Consider the following 16,089-nt stretch of genomic DNA (forward strand, 5'->3'; position numbering starts at 1 on the left):
TCTTTTTAATAATAACCAAAAAATTATTGCATAAGCTTTCCCAGGGTCTTAGAGTTTGCATGATTCCTACGTACTGATTTATGGTTAAAATAAATCCTTTGTGGGGTGCCTGGGTGGCTCAGTCAGTTAGGCATCTACCTTCTGCTCAGGTCATGATCTCAGGGTCCTGGGATTGAGCCCAGCTGGGCTCTGTGCTCTGCAGGGAGTCTGCTTGTCCCTACCCCTCCACCAGCTTTTGTGCTCTCTCTCTCTCAAATAAATAATCTTTAAAAAATTAATAAAAAATCCTTTGTGAAGCCCTCTTTCTATAAATATCAAATCCCATTTTCCTGATTTTCATAAAGTTAAACCAAAAGAATAATAAAAGATAACCCTGAGAGTGAAAAAGCAAGTCACAGATGGGGAGAAGATATTTACAATGTATATCCCAACAAAGAACTCATGTCAAAACTATAAAAAGAACTCCAACAACAACAACAAAAAAAAAAAAAGAGGAAAACTTGACTGGGCAGTTCACCAAACAGGATATTCATCTAATCAGTAAGCCTATAAAAATGTGCATAACAACATTAATCATTGGGGAAATTGAAGATAAAACTACAATGAGAAAAAAAATTTTTTTTAAGATTTTATTTATTTATTTGACAGAGAGACAGCCAGTGAGAAGGAACACAGGCAGGGGGAGTGGGAGAAGAAGAAGCAGGCTCCCAGTGGAGTAGTCTGATGTGGGGCTCGATCCCAGGACTCTGAGATCATGCCCTGAGCCGAAGGCAGATGCTTAATGACTGAGCCACCCAGGCGCCCCTACAATGAGAAAAATTTAAAAAACAATAAGATGTCTCTGCATACCTACTAATGGCTAAAATCAAAGAATGATAACATCAAATTTTACTATGGATGTAGGACTACTGGAACTTATATATTGCTGGTATGTGAGAAAAATAATACAATCATTTTAGAAAACTTTTGGTAGTATCTTCTAAAATTAAATATAAGCTTACCTAATCACCCAGCAATTCCAATATAAGGTAAATAAATATTTAAGAGAAATCAGTGCAGGTATAGCCGTTGTGGAAAACAGTACAGAGGTTTCTCAAAAAGTTAAAAATAGAACTGCCTTACCATCTAGCAGTTGCACTACTGGGTATTTACCCAACGAACACAAGAACACTAATTCAAAGGGATACATGCGCCCTTATGATTATTGCAGCACAATCTACAATAGCCAAAGTATAGAAACAGCCCAAGTGTCCATTGATGATGGATGAATGGTTAAAGAAGATGTGGTTATACATTTGAAAAATTCACTTAAGATTGTGTACTTTACTCTGTCTGTATGATACTTTAAAAAATATTCTCTAGTCTGTGACTTAACAGCGAACATAAATAATTCTATCATACATTAGCAAAACAAGACAAAGGACCATTGAAAAGGAAAACCATTCATATTTGAAAAAACTGACATGTCAAAGTAAGATCAAATGCAGGAGTCTTCATTGTTGTTTGTTGTATTTTGCTTTTATTTAATAGAGAAAAGTTTATTTGGAATTTGAACAGATTTTTAATTTACTCAACTGCTTAATTATATAAATATGGTCTCATGATTATTTAGTTTATACTTTGGGATTAATCTTATACTACATTATTTACTTTGTTATGCCAATTGTTAAATCTTAACTATTGATAGCTCTTTCATTTGGCCCCCTTTGAAATACACTCATCATTGTGGGATTTTTTTGTTTGTGTTTGTTTGTTTGTTTGTTTTTTAGCATTTCTATACTTTCTATTACTACAAGATGCTCCAGGAAGGAAAAAAAATCACATTTTTTTTAAGTGTTGACAGTAAACTTGGTAATTTGGAGTACCTTATTAAGGTCAGGGCCATATTTGATTCTCTTAGGAATGGAGCATTCCTCAATTTAACGCATATGGTCAACACTTCTAATTCAGGCCAGACATATTGCTAAAATAGCTCATTATAACAACTGCCATAAAGAATCTGGTTGGAAATTAGAGATATTAATAACTTAACTGTGTGTCTTACTTAAGTCAACGTGCTATAAGGAACTGTGATTGATGGAGGAGGAGCTTTAAAAGTCTTGTTTTACATATGGAGAGATATTAATAACTTAATTAAATATGTTCTCTAAGAAAATGTGCTATAAAGAAATGTGATTGACGGAGAAGAGCTTTTAAAAGTCTTGCTTCATTTCTAGACCCACATGAGTGTTTCTATTAAACTATATACCTCAAAGCAAGCCAATTTCATGGGAAGAGAGAGGGCTTTTAAATGCAAATAATTTTCTGTCTAATTATATTTTTCTTATCAAATACTTGTTAGAATTTATAGTTTCAATCTGATAGGGGTAAAAGTTCCACACACAGAGAGAGAAAATTAATGGATTCCTTTAAGCCATAACAATAATATGAATTTATCCCTGTGGTGTTATAATCAAGGCAGTTACAATAGGTATACCTGAATATGCAATGCATCATAGAAAAAGTTATTCACATAAATAAAGAACAGCTGAATTGTTTATAAAATATACTTCCAATTATTTTCTAAAATAAAGGTTGAGAGAACAATGAAGAGAAAAAAATTATGTAGTTTAAATCCAAGAACACAGATAAAAGAATTCTCTATTTTATTATTTTTGTTTGAAAATTCTTATTTTCTCTGCAACCTGACTTATGTTCAATTTCCTCCTCTATGTCATTTTACATGTGAAATCATTAACTCAAACAATCAAGTGGTCCTTTTAATAACCTCTCTCTGTCTTCTTTCAACTCATGTGTTTACCTTGAATACCTTAAGTGGTTCACCTTTTATCTTCATGAAGTTTTTGTATAGAAGAATTTTGAATAATAAAAAACACACTTTTTATACACCAGAGACTTGTTTCTCAAGCTGTTTGCTTGAGAGAGCTTTCTAGGAGTTTTAAGTAAATATCTCCCAATGGGAACAAAACTAGTCTTTGTGAGCACTTTTTTCCACTGCTGAAACTCCATCTTCCTTCTTTCCTTCCCTCCCTTCTTCCCTTTTTTCTTCTTTTCCTCCTTCCTTCCACCTTCCATATCTACATGCATATTTACTGAGCACATACTACGTGCTGAGCCTTACTGTAGTCCCACCCCCACCATGGCTCTTCAGCACCAGTTAAAATTAACCACAAGTTGTCCTCAGTACAGCCCCCCATGGAGTCAGCTGAGCATTATTTGGACTTGGATGATGCTATACGAGGTACCACATGTAATATACCACAAGGTACCTCTTTTTTTGTTGCTATGCTCACTTTTTGCTTATTACAGCTGATTTTTAAATAGTTTACCATCTTCCCTGAAACCCCACCATTAGAGACTCTTCTTTGCTCTGCTGAACTGACAAGATATTGTTAAAAATGAAGTACCTTCTTTTCCATGGTGGACCCCAAATTCTGTGCCCCCTGCATCAGCTGGAATTTTCTTACCTATTCCAAAATAAGGTCAGGTCATTTCATGAAGCAAGATTGAGATAACTTTTTTCCTCAGTGTTAGAATCTATTAGTTTATATATTTTCCCAAAGCAAGAATTCAGATCTCAGCTTTTGTTAATACCTCCAATTTTTTTGCCCTTTTCCCAACTTTTAGCAGGATTTCCTTCAGTATCTATGTCTCTTAAAAGAGATCACAAATTTGGGATTAACCCTTTTCCTTTGGGGCTCCTTGGAGAAGAAATTTTTGAGAAATGGCTTTGTGGTAAAATGTAGGTTCCTATTGTTTATCCCTTTACATATCTAACTTGCAAGATTAAAGATGGTTGGTCTCAGGGTCACCTGGGTGGTTCAGTCAGTTAAGCATCTGCCTTTGGCTCAGGTCATGATCTCAGGGTCCTGGGATCGAGCCCCACGTTGGGCTCCAGCCCCATGTCAGGCTCCCTGCCCAGCCAAGTGTCTGCTTCTCCCTCTTGCCCCTACCTCCTACCTGTGTGCTTGCATTTTTTTTTCTCTCTCTCTCTCAAATAAATAAATAAAATCTTTTTTAAAAAGTGGTTGGTCCCATATCTCTATTTTGGTCCAAAAAGATGGCACTATGTCTAATCTGGAACACTTCTACAGAATGAAATCAAATGTGTAAGTCTAATTCAGAATTGGCCTGGTTCCAGAAATAAAACAAACAATTCAGGAAAAGGAAAATATGGTCCTTCCAGTCTAAGACTTCCGGTGGAAACCCAGGAGGCTTTAGAAAGAGTGATTTTCTGATCTAGCCCAGAAATAGTTTGAATTGCAATTGTAAATTATAGTTAGATTAGAGTCTTCTTTGTATAACTCTTCTGGCACACCCCATTATCTTCACTTTAATGTGAACAACATTAAGAAAAAAACATTCAAATGCTTGTCTGGCAGCTGGGCCTTTGTTTCAGAATCCTGGTCGGTAGGTACAAGTTAGATTGTTCAACACATGGAGCACCGAAGCAGCAATACTATAGCTAACAGGAGGTAGTGTGGCTTTTCTTCATAAAACAAGGTAAAAGGGAGACTAAAACTCATCCACATTTGAGTTCTAATTTTATATAAAGTATAGTAAAGGAATTGGGAAGTTATAAAAGGTAAGACTTATATATCCAATTCACATTTACTGAATGTTTAATATATGCATACACTGCACTAGGTGCTGGGAATACAAAGTTCCAACACAAAAATAAAACATAATTTCTGGCTGTAAAGAGATAAGCAGATTATTAGAATTTATGTGTCTTTGGTTCTGAACTTAAATTGCAATATTGGGCTATATGTAGATTTTAATGTAAGCTTGTGCTTTGCTTCCTGATATGATGAATATCTCTCTTCATATTTGTCTGCCCTTGCCATCTTTAGGAGATCGTCAACTTCAACTGTCGGAAGCTAGTGGCTACCATGCCGCTGTTTGCTAACGCAGATCCTAATTTTGTGACTGCCATGCTGAGCAAGTTGAGATTTGAGGTGTTTCAACCAGGAGATTATATCATACGAGAAGGAGCTGTGGGTAAAAAAATGTATTTCATTCAACATGGCGTTGCTGGTGTCATCACAAAATCCAGTAAAGAAATGAAGCTGACAGACGGCTCTTACTTTGGAGGTTAGTGAAAAAGAAAATGCAACTGAGCTGAACGTTGCCTTGATTATGTGTCTTTCTTAGAATTTTGGAGATGTCAGGATGTTGATTTGTGGGTTTTGACTATGAACTTGTATTTGAATTCTGATGAAAGTGTCTATAATGGTATGTTTTCACTTTTCAGTGTCACATACTCAGTGCTTGTACATTTACTACTGTGTTAGTTGGAGTATCTTTTTACCTTCGCAAACTAGAACTGATGAACCCTGGCTTAAACCAGATGGAAAGTATATTTTTGTCTCACACAGAAGTCCCAGGAGGGTCAGATGGCTCTCCCCAATACAGTTTTCAGGGACCCAGATTTCATGTATTTTGTTGGTCTGCCATCCTCTAGAGTGATTTTCTCATTTATACAAGAGGAACTGGTTCCTCTCCATCATGTTAGATATGGCCTACAGGAGGGGGAGAAGGGGACAGAGGAAGTGAAGAGTGAGCAGCTTCTCTTTAGAGGTGTACCTGAAATTATCACTATCAGTGCTTGTTTACATCCGATTGGCCAGAATTTAGTTACAAGCATACCTCTAGGTGTAAGAAATGCTGAGGAATGTAGCCTCTCGTTGAGTGGTGTGTAAGTCAGGGTTCTCCAGAAAAACAGAACAAATAGGAGAATATACATACAAATGGAGAGTTATTATAAGGAATTGGCTTATGCAAATATGGAGGCTGACAAGTCTTGTGATTGGCCATTGACAAGCTGGAGACCCAGGAAAGCTGGTGGTAGAATTTAGTCTGGCTCCCAAGGCTGGGAATGAGAGGAGTCGAAGGTGTACATCCCAATCTGAAGGCAGAAGATGAGATGAGATGTTAGCTCAGCAGTGAAATAGGAAAAGAGGGTCGAACTCTCCCCACCCTACTTTTATCCTAGTCACACCACCAGTGGTTTGGATGATACCCCCTCACATTGGGGAGGGCAATCTACTTTACTGAGTCCATTGATCCAAATGCTAATCATATCTGGAAACACCCTCACAGATACATCCAAAAATTGTGTTCAATCTGGGCACCCCGTGACCAATCAAGCTGACCCATAAAGCTAACCATTATAAATGGAAATTAGCCTTGCTAAAAACCCTGCAAATACAAATTGTTTCCAACTTTTTGCTATCATAGGATATATATTGATACTTGTGCACATGTATAAAACTTGCGTAGAAGTTAAATAACTGGGTCCAAGACTATACATATTTTTAAACTGAGATAAGCACCGAATTGTTTCTTTGATGGGACTGCCTGTGTCTACATGCCTTGTCAATTCATTTTGACTTTTGTCCTCTTAATAAGTAAAAATGGCATCCCTTTCTTGTTTAGTGTGTGTTTCCATTATTAATATTGAGGTTGAAGCGTTCATAGATTTATTCATCATTTGTATTTTATTTTTTCTGTTTCTATTCTTTGCATATTTTTCCAATATGTTTTTTTGCCTTTTCAAAACCATTTTATAGCAACATTCCTAATGTATTTTTGATAGGCTATAACTATTTTCTTCAAGACTGTTATTTCTCTTCTATCTTTATAACTTCACTTTCATCATTCTGATCTTCATTATTGTTGATTTGATATGAACCTGCCTCTCCTTCCCCTTAAGGCATCAGAGATTTTTTCCTTAGGTGGGTTTTGTACACTGCAAAATTACAGAAATGTTTTCCATCTTTACCTCTATTTTATTTAGTTTTGCATTTTGTTATATTTTATTATAGTTTACTATCTTTATTATACATACCTTGATTCCATTTTTATTTAGTATTAACCCATCCAGCATATATTTGTGAATATAGTGTGAGGTAAGATTCTGTATTTTTCCCCAAAAGAGATAAGTTTTCCACCATCATATATGGAAGATTTCATCCTTTCTGCAAAATGTTAAAATATTTCTTTAATAATATGCTGTTACAATATACACTAATGTGATAATAACAACTAATATTGTATTGTATATTTGGAAGTTGCTAAGAAAGTAGTTCTTAAAAGTTCTCATCACAAAAAAAAATTTTGTAACTATATATGGTGACAGATGTTACCTTGACTTACTGTAGTGATCATTTCTCAATACATATAAATATCAAAGTATTACGTTGTCATGAGCACGCTAGGAAGGCACACACAGGAGTTGTGTCTTTCCATAATGCCAGCTTTATTCAATCATAAAACAAGGTTAACATAATGATAAAGCAGTCAGGATTCCAAACTCAGTGGCACTTCACTCTTTTAACTTTGCTTCTTACTCCTCACACAAAACAAAGCACAAGACAATTTACACAACAAACAAGAGAGTAGGGGGAGTAGGAAGTGAATGAACCAAACAGGAAGTCAGTCTGTGGGCACGCAGTTGAGATAAGCTTGGTCTGTCCGGCTCAGCCCTCACTCAGCACATGCTGCTTACTATGTCCCAGCAGTGGAGGATCTCGGTTCTGTTCAGAAAGAGATCGATCCGGCAGAGCGAGCTTCACTGGCTGCTGCCTTCTTGATGTGATCAAATATGAAAGGGTCAGTGTCTTGAAAGTCTGATAGTTTGCTGCAAAAATCTTTCTTTTTTAAAGGGGTTTAATCCGTCTTGGGCCTCTGCAGACCTCCCCTGTTTCTGCCCATCATCAGTTCTGAGTGTATTGTCAGCTGGTGCTAATCTCAGCGGTTGGTCTTAGCTGCGATGCCCTTCGAGGCTTGTGTCACTGCTTGACATGGGTGATTGCTGTTACTCTCTGCAGTTGTATCCCTGAAACTAAAGTGTTGTGTCAATTACATCTCAATAAAAGAGAATCCTGGGATGGGGGGAAATATCTATAAAATCCACTCGATTTTTAGGTATCAGGAAGAAAACCATATATTCTGTACCTTTTCTAGGATACATGCAGATTCGTAGAAGGGCTTTAATCATTCTAATCGAAGATGCTTCCAGGTAGTGTTGAGACAAAAAAGTAAAACAACTACAGAGGAGCCATTATGCTAATATATGGCCATTAGAGGCTCTTTTGCATAGAGGAAATAACGTTGGAACAAGCAGAAGGGGGACACTGTTTTTTCTTAGTTTCTACCAATTCTGTTAAAACATTAGAAACGTAATGATTAATATTAGACCTCTGGTACCACGGTATCAGGACTTGGCAAGCTTAATGTTTAAATATTCCTCAACACCAGGAAACTGAAATGTTTTTCTTAGGAAAAGGCAAGAAGTCTGTCTTCAAATATCTACAGACTTATCCTGTAAGAGGCAATTCAAATGAAGCTCTTTTCCTTCTCATAAGTGAGATTATTACATTGTGTTCATCCTTCACAGACTTTATAATACGCCATCTCTTCAGAAGGCTTCTCAGTCAGAATCAATGTTTCCCACCTTTGTGTCTCCATAGTACTCATAGCTTTCCAGGGTCTTGGCCTCAGTCGGCCTCACACTGAAATTAATAGTGTAGTTGCCTGTCTTCCGTCTGATATTCAATGTGTACATCAGAATCATCAGAGGGCTGTTTAAAGCCAAAGATGCTCAGGCCCCACCCATCAGAAATTCTGAATCAGTAAGTCCAGACTGGAGACAGATTTTTATTTGTTCATTAGAGACTAGTCAACCAGTATATCTGATTCCCTAAAAAAATCAGTAATGATTTAAAAAGTATTCAAATCAAATTAGTAGTTGAGAAAAAGGCAATGAATTTCATGTTGTCATATAAAAATAAATATATGCTGACTTTAATAAGTTTTCTTCAATAACAGCTAAGAAACATTAACTAGGAAGGCTTTGAGTTTTATTAAATGCTTTTTTTTGGAATATATCAAAATAACCCGAAGTTTCTTATCCATTAACGTACTGTGGCTGAATAAAATCTATCAACTCAAGTTAATTAGCTTCCTTCACTTTCCCTCTCACCCATGAAGGACGCTTTTGAAGCTTCCAGCTTCCCCTTCTTCCCACTTTTCTTTGTCATGATTCTGTGCTGCTCGTTAGCCCCTTAGCCTTTTGTGCAGATTGTTCTAAGAAAAAAGAGATTTGGAAAAAAGCTAAGACCTAAAAAATCTACTTTAGAAAGCACAGAGCATCAATGTTCAAATAAAGGAAAAAGAGTAATTGAAAGCCGACGGGGTAAAAACTAAAAGTGTGCGTGTATAGGCCAAGTGTTGGGGAAGGTGGTTTGGGAGGGAAAACATTTTTGAGGCAATTAATGGGGGTGTGATAAATATGTAGAAGAAACATCTGGAAAGGACTTTCTGGAAGTGTTATTATGCACTAAGAGTGTATTTTTACATTTGACATACATTTCGTCAATTCAAAGGAACTTTTAATTACTATATAGTTATATTTGCTAATATGACTAAGGTTTTATACCAACACTGGAACACTCGTTTCCCTAGATATATCTGGATATGCTATTAGTAAAGTCAATTACAGTAATGAATATCCTTGTGTTGAGTTGTAGGATCATTTCTGGGATAAAAACTACTATGTCCTGATGCATTATTTAATGTTTTTACCACATTGTAGCATCTCTGTAAGTGAAATCGGGCTGTTATTTATCGCTATGGTGGTGATTTTTGCGATCCCTTAGCTAATTTTGGATATCAGGTTTTGTTTACTTCTTGGAAAGAGTAAGAAAACTTTTTTTTTTAATGTATTCTCTATTTTAAGGAAGTTTAAACAATCTAGGCATTACCTGTTACTTGAAATCTTCTTAGGTTTCACAAGTCAAGCATTGTGTCTGATTCTCTGTCTTCTATGGTTATTAAAGTCCTCCAGCTTTCTACCTCTTTATGAGTAATCATTCAGTTCATCTACTTCAATTGTTCATAATAATGAAAAGCTTAAAAAAATAAAGTCTGATGCCAGAGCCAACATTATATCTTAAGAGTTTCTGATGGAATTGAGTGGAGTAGTGGAGTTGAGATCTAAACATCAGCATGTAAAAACAAAATCCACAGAAGATTTCAAATAATTTTCACATAATATATACATATATGTATACATAGTTCCCTTTTTATTTTCAATAAACTTTTAATTTTTAATTTTAGAACAATTTTAGATACAAAATGATTGCAAAGATTATATGGAGAATTCCATATATTCCATACCCAGTTTCCGATTATTAATATTTACCATTACTCTGATATATTTGTCACAATTAATGAACCAATATTGATACATTATTATTAATAGGTACTTAATAAAACATACACTTAATTCACATTTTCCTAGTTTTTGCCCAATATGCTCTTTTCATTCAGGATCCCATTTACTTGTGACGTCTTCTAGCTTACTCTTTTTTTCTTTTTTTTTAGATTTATTTATTTTTAAAGAGTCAGGTGGTGGGAAGAGAAGAGGCAGAGGGAGAGAATCCTTCAAGCAGACCCCCTGTTGAGTGTTAGCCCAACGTGGAACTTGACCCCACAACCCATGAGATCATGACCTGAGCCAAAACCAAGAGTCTGGTGCTAAACCAACTGAGCTACCCAGGCACCCCAGTTTGCTCTTGGTTTCTAAGTTTTCTTAGGCTTTCCTTGTTTTTTATAAACTTCACAATTTTGAGGAGCATTGGTAAGGTATCTTATAGAATATCTCTCAGTTGGAATTTGTCTGATGATCTCATGATTAGTTTGGGGTAAGGTTTTGGGGGAGGAATATCACAGACATAAAGTGCCATTATCTTCACATCATACCCAAGGGTATTACTATCAATATGTCTTATCACTATTGCTGTTAACACTGATCACCTGGATTGAGGTAGTGTTTGTCAGGCTTCTCCACTATAAAGTTATTGTTCCCCCTCATTCCATACTTTTCTGTTTGAAGGATAGTCACTAGGCAGAGCCCACGACTAAGTACTGAGGAATAATGTTCCACTTTCTTAGGGGCAGAGTATATACATAAACTATTTGAAATTATTCTAAATGGGAAATTTATTTACTCTCACATTTATTTATTAAGCCCTTTTTTATTTATCAGTAGGGACTGATGAATATTTATTTATAATTTGGTTTGTAATCCAATACTACTTTATTTTTTTAAATTCCTGTGTAGTTAGTATACGGTGTTGTATTAGTTCTAGGTGTACAATAAAGTGATTCCACAGTTCCATGTACTACCCAGTGCTCATCTAGATCAGTGTACTCTTAACCTCCTTCACCTATTTCACCCATCCCCCACCCACCTCCCCTCGGTAATTACCTGTTTGTTTTCTTTTTTTTTTTTTCTTTTTTTTTTTTTAAGATTTTATTTATTTATTTGACAGAGATAGAGACAGCCAGCGAGAGAGGGAACACAAGCAGGGGGAGTGGGAGAGGAAGAAGCAGGCTCATAGCAGAGGAGCCTGATGTGGGGCTCGATCCCATAACGCCGGGATCACGCCCTGAGCCAAAGGCAGACGCTTAACCACTGTGCCACCCAGGCGCCCCTACCTGTTTGTTTTCTATGATTAAGGGTGTTTTTTGGTTTATCTCTCTCTCTTTCCCTTTGCTTCTTTGTTTTGTTTCGTAAATTCCACACACAAGTGAAATCATATGGTATTGGTCTTTCTCTGACTGATGTATTTTGCTTAGTATTATACTCTCTAGCTCCATCCATGTTGTTGCAAATGGCAAGATTTCATTCTTTTTATGGCTGAATAATACTCCATTGTGTATCTACCACATATTCTTTATCCATTCATCCAATGATGACACTTAGGCTGCTTCCATACTTTGGCTATTGTAAATAATGCTGCAATAAACATAGGGGTGCATATATCCCTTCAAATTAGGGTTTTTGTATTCTTCGGGTAAATACCAGTAGTGCAATTACTGGATTGTGGGTAGTGCCATTTTTAATTTTTGGAGAAACCTCCATACTGCCTTCCACAGTGGCTGTACCAGTTTGCATTCCCACCAACAATGCACAAGGGTCCAATACTACTTTATTAATTATGTTGCTCAAATTATTCCAGCTTTGGCCATTTGGACCTCTTTCAGTTGGCCCCTGTGTACCTTTGAAACACTCTTGTTATTGTGGGCTTGGGGTTTTTTATTTTTGTTCTGTTTTGTTGAGATTTTTTTCTAGCACTATAAGATGCTCCTGGAACATTTTGTATATTTCCTACCCAGTCTTAGATGCAGCCATTTGTCTAAGGATCCCTGGTTCCATTCATGGGAGAGTGGTTTTAGAAACCAAGATTGGGACACCAGGTGTACTATTACTACTGGGCTATCATTACTTGTACACCCTGTCAGGTGACAAGGCAAAGAGATACATACTCATATACTAACCTGTGTATATACATATGTCTATAAATATTTCCATGTGTATCTGTCTGTTAAGCTAAATATGATATTTCCAAATTCTAATCCATTACCATAGGCTTATTTTGACCTTCTTTTCTTGTTTATCTGTAATAATTCACTCAAGAGTAAGAAATTGGCTTCCACTATATACTTACTTAATTGTTCAATTGTATTTCAGCTATTGTATTGTATTCAGCCTTGCATACCTGAAATAATTTTTAATGGTTCAATTTTCTAATATTTTGATCTCAATTTTTCTGTTTATGTTCATGAGGGATATACCTCGATACTTATTCTTTCCTGTAATGTAGTTTTTTGTTTATTTTGGTTTGGTTTGGTTTTACATTAAAATAATTCTCACCTCATAGAATGAAATAGAAAATGTTCTCTCTGCTTTTATTTTCTGGAAAAAAATATGGAGAATTGATATTATTGCTTCCTTATATATTTGGCAGAGTTCATTGATGAAAACATCTGTGATTTGTATTTTGCTGGTTACTTATTATTGATTCAATTTCTTTAATAGATAAAGTGTTATTCAGGTTACCTGTTTCTCATTGTGTGAATTTAGTTTGTACTTTCCAGGAATTTCTCCATTTCACCTAAAATTTCAAATTTATAGGCATAAAATTGTTTGTAGTATTCATTTATTATCCCTTTTTAATTACCCCAGGATCAGTAGTGATGATCACTTTCATTTTTGATGTTAATTCGTGTTGTTTCTCTCTCTCCCTCTCTCTCTGTCCTAGAAAAAAAAAAAACATTTTAAAATCTTTTTAAAGAACTAGATTTTGCTTTCATTGATTTTCTCCATTGTTTTGTTTTCAATTTTATTGATTTCTGCTCTAATTTTATTATTTCCTTATTCTTCTAACTCTAGGCTTTATGTAATGCCCTATTTTATTCCTGATGATTTTTCTTGTCCTGAAATCTGCTTTGTCTGGAAGTAATATAGACACTTTAGCTTTCTTTTTTTTTCTCAATTTTTTTTTATTGTGGCAAAATATACAAACATAAATCTTCCATCTTCACTATTTCTAAGTGTATGGTTTAGTGGTATAAAACACAGTCATAATGTACTACCAGTACCACCACCCATCTCCAGAACATTTTTGTCTTGTAAAACTGCAACTCTTTATCTCTTAAACAACAAATCCGCATTTCCCCTCCTCCCAGACCTTGGCAACCACCATTCTATTTTCTGTCTCTACAGTTTGTTTTGTTTGGAGATAACCTAAGTATCTCACAAAAGGAGAATCATGTAGCATTTATCTTTTTCGTGATTGGCTTATTTCACTTCACATAATGTCTTCCAAGCTCATCCATATTGTAGCGTATGTCAGAATATCCTTCCTTTTAAGGCTGAAGAACATTTTATTGTATGTCTGTATCACATTTCGCATATTCATTCATTCATTAACAGCTGAGTTGCTTTCACATTTATAGCTATTGTAAATAATGCTGCTATGAACATAGATTTACAAATAGCTCTTTGAGACACCATTTTCAATTCTTTAAGTACATACTCACAAGTAAAATTGCTGGATCATATGGTAATTCTATTTTTTAATTTTTTGAGGAATCTTCATACTGTTTTCCACAGTGGCGCTATCATTTTATATTCTCACCAGCAGGGCACAAGTGTTCCAATTTGTCCACATTTTCAACACTTGTGATTTTTTTTTGTTGTTTTTTGCTAGTAACCTTCCTAATCGGTATGAGGTCCTTTGCCTATTTTTGAATCAAGTTGTTTGGTGCTGCTTTTTAGGGGTTTTCTATATATTTTGGATATTAATCTCATCAGAGATATGATTTGAAAATATTTTATTTGCCTTTTTACTTTTATGAGAGCGTATTTTGATGCACAAAATTTTTAAATTTTCATGAAGTCTAATTTGCTGTTTTCTTTAGTCACCTGTCCCTTTGGCGTCATATCCAAGAAATAATTGCCAAGTCCAATATTGTGGAGCTTTCCCTATGTCTTCTTCTAAGAGTTTTATAGTTTCAGGTCTTATATTTAGGTCTTTGGTCCGTTTTTAGTTAATTGTTATGTATGGTGTTAGGTATTGGTTCAGCTTCATTCTTTGCATATGGATGTCAAATTTTCCCAGCACCATCTGTTGAAAAGAACGTCTTTTACTTTTAAATGATCTTGGCACCCTGGTCAAAAATCATTGATCATATATGCAGGGGTTTATTTCTGTACTATCGTTTAATTTTTAAAACTATTTTTTAGAGCAGTTTTAGGTTCACCACAAATTAAAAGGAAAGTACAGAGATTTTCCATATGCTCCCTGCCCCCACACATGCTCAGCCTCCACATTAACATCACTCACCAGAATGGCACCAAGAATGAACCTACACTGATACATCATAATCACCCCAAGTGTTTTACCGTAGGATTCATTTTTGGTATGGTATAGTTGATGGGTTTAGACAAATGTACAATGACATATATTCATCACTGTAATATCATACACTGCCCTAAAAATCCTCTGTGCTTTACCTATTTCTCTCTTCTCTCTTCTCTCTCTGGAACAATCACTTAACTTTTTATTACCTCCATGGTTTTGCCTTTTCAGGAATGTCCTTTGTTGTAATAATACAATATGTAGCCTTCTTAGATTATCTTCATTCAGTTAGTAATATGCATTTAAGGTTTGTCCATGTCTTTTCATTGCTTGACAGCTTGTTTCTTTTTGGTGCAGAATAATATTCCATTGTCTGAATGTATCACAGTTTATTTATCCATTCACCTACTGAAAGACATCTTGGTTGTTCCCAAGTTTTGGCAATTATGAATGAAGCTGCTATAAACATCCATGTTTTTTGTGGACATGTTTTCAGCTCCTTTGAGTAAATACCAAGGGGTGTGATTACTAGATTTTATGGTAAGAGTACTTTTAGTTTTATAAGAATCTGCCAAACTGTCTTTCAAAGTGGCTATACTATTTTGCATTCCCACCAGTGATGAATGAGAGTTATTGTGTTCCATATGCTCACCAGTATTTATTTTCTGTTATCAGTGTTCTGGATTTGGGCCATTCTAATAGGTGTGTACTGATATCTTATTGTTTTAATTTGCATTTCCCTGATGAAATATAATGTGGAACATCTTTTCATATGTTTATTTGTCATGTGTACATATTCTTTATTGAGGTGTCTGTTAAGGTCTTTGGTCCATTTTTAATGAAGTTGTTTTTTTGTTGTTGAGTTTTCAGACTGCTTTGCATATTTTATTTTATTTTATTTTATTTTATTTTATTTTTTATTTATTTTTTTTTTTAAGATTTTATTTATTTATTTGACAGAGACAGCCAGCGAAAGAGGGAACACAAACAGGGGGAGTGGGAGAGGAAGAAGCAGGTTCCTAGTGGAGGAGCCTGATGTGGGGCTCAATACCAGAACGCTGGGATCACGCCCTGAGCCCAAGGCAGGCACTTAACGACTGTGCCACCCAGGCGCCCCTGCTTTGTATATTTTAGATAAAAGTTCTTTATCAAATGTGTATTTTGCGAATATTTTCTTCCAGTCTGTGGCTGTCTTCTCATTTTTTGACATTTTCTTTTGCAGAGCAGAAGTTTTTAATTTAAATGAAGTCTAGCCTCTCAACTATTTCTTTCATAGGTTGTGTCTTTGGTGTTATATCTAAGAAAGGCATCAACATGCCCAAAGTCATCTAGATTTTTCCTATGTAATCTTCTAGGAATTTTATAGTCTGTTTTT

General features: G+C 35.4%; 1 protein-coding gene across 1 annotated transcript in view; it reads left to right on the forward strand.

The window, feature by feature from the left end:
• Positions 1–16,089, forward strand: part of HCN1 (hyperpolarization activated cyclic nucleotide gated potassium channel 1) — a 69,851-nt gene that overhangs the window by 14,579 nt on the left and 39,183 nt on the right. The window contains exon 2 of the mRNA XM_045787420.2: positions 4,854–5,094. Within this exon, the coding sequence (XP_045643376.2) occupies positions 4,854–5,094 (241 nt within the window). The remainder of the gene's footprint in view (positions 1–4,853; positions 5,095–16,089) is intronic.

This window comes from Ursus americanus, chromosome 15, assembly GCF_024610735.1.
Source record: "Ursus americanus isolate L20-20 chromosome 15, mUrsAme1.1.p, whole genome shotgun sequence".
Lineage (NCBI taxonomy): Eukaryota > Metazoa > Chordata > Mammalia > Carnivora > Ursidae > Ursus > Ursus americanus.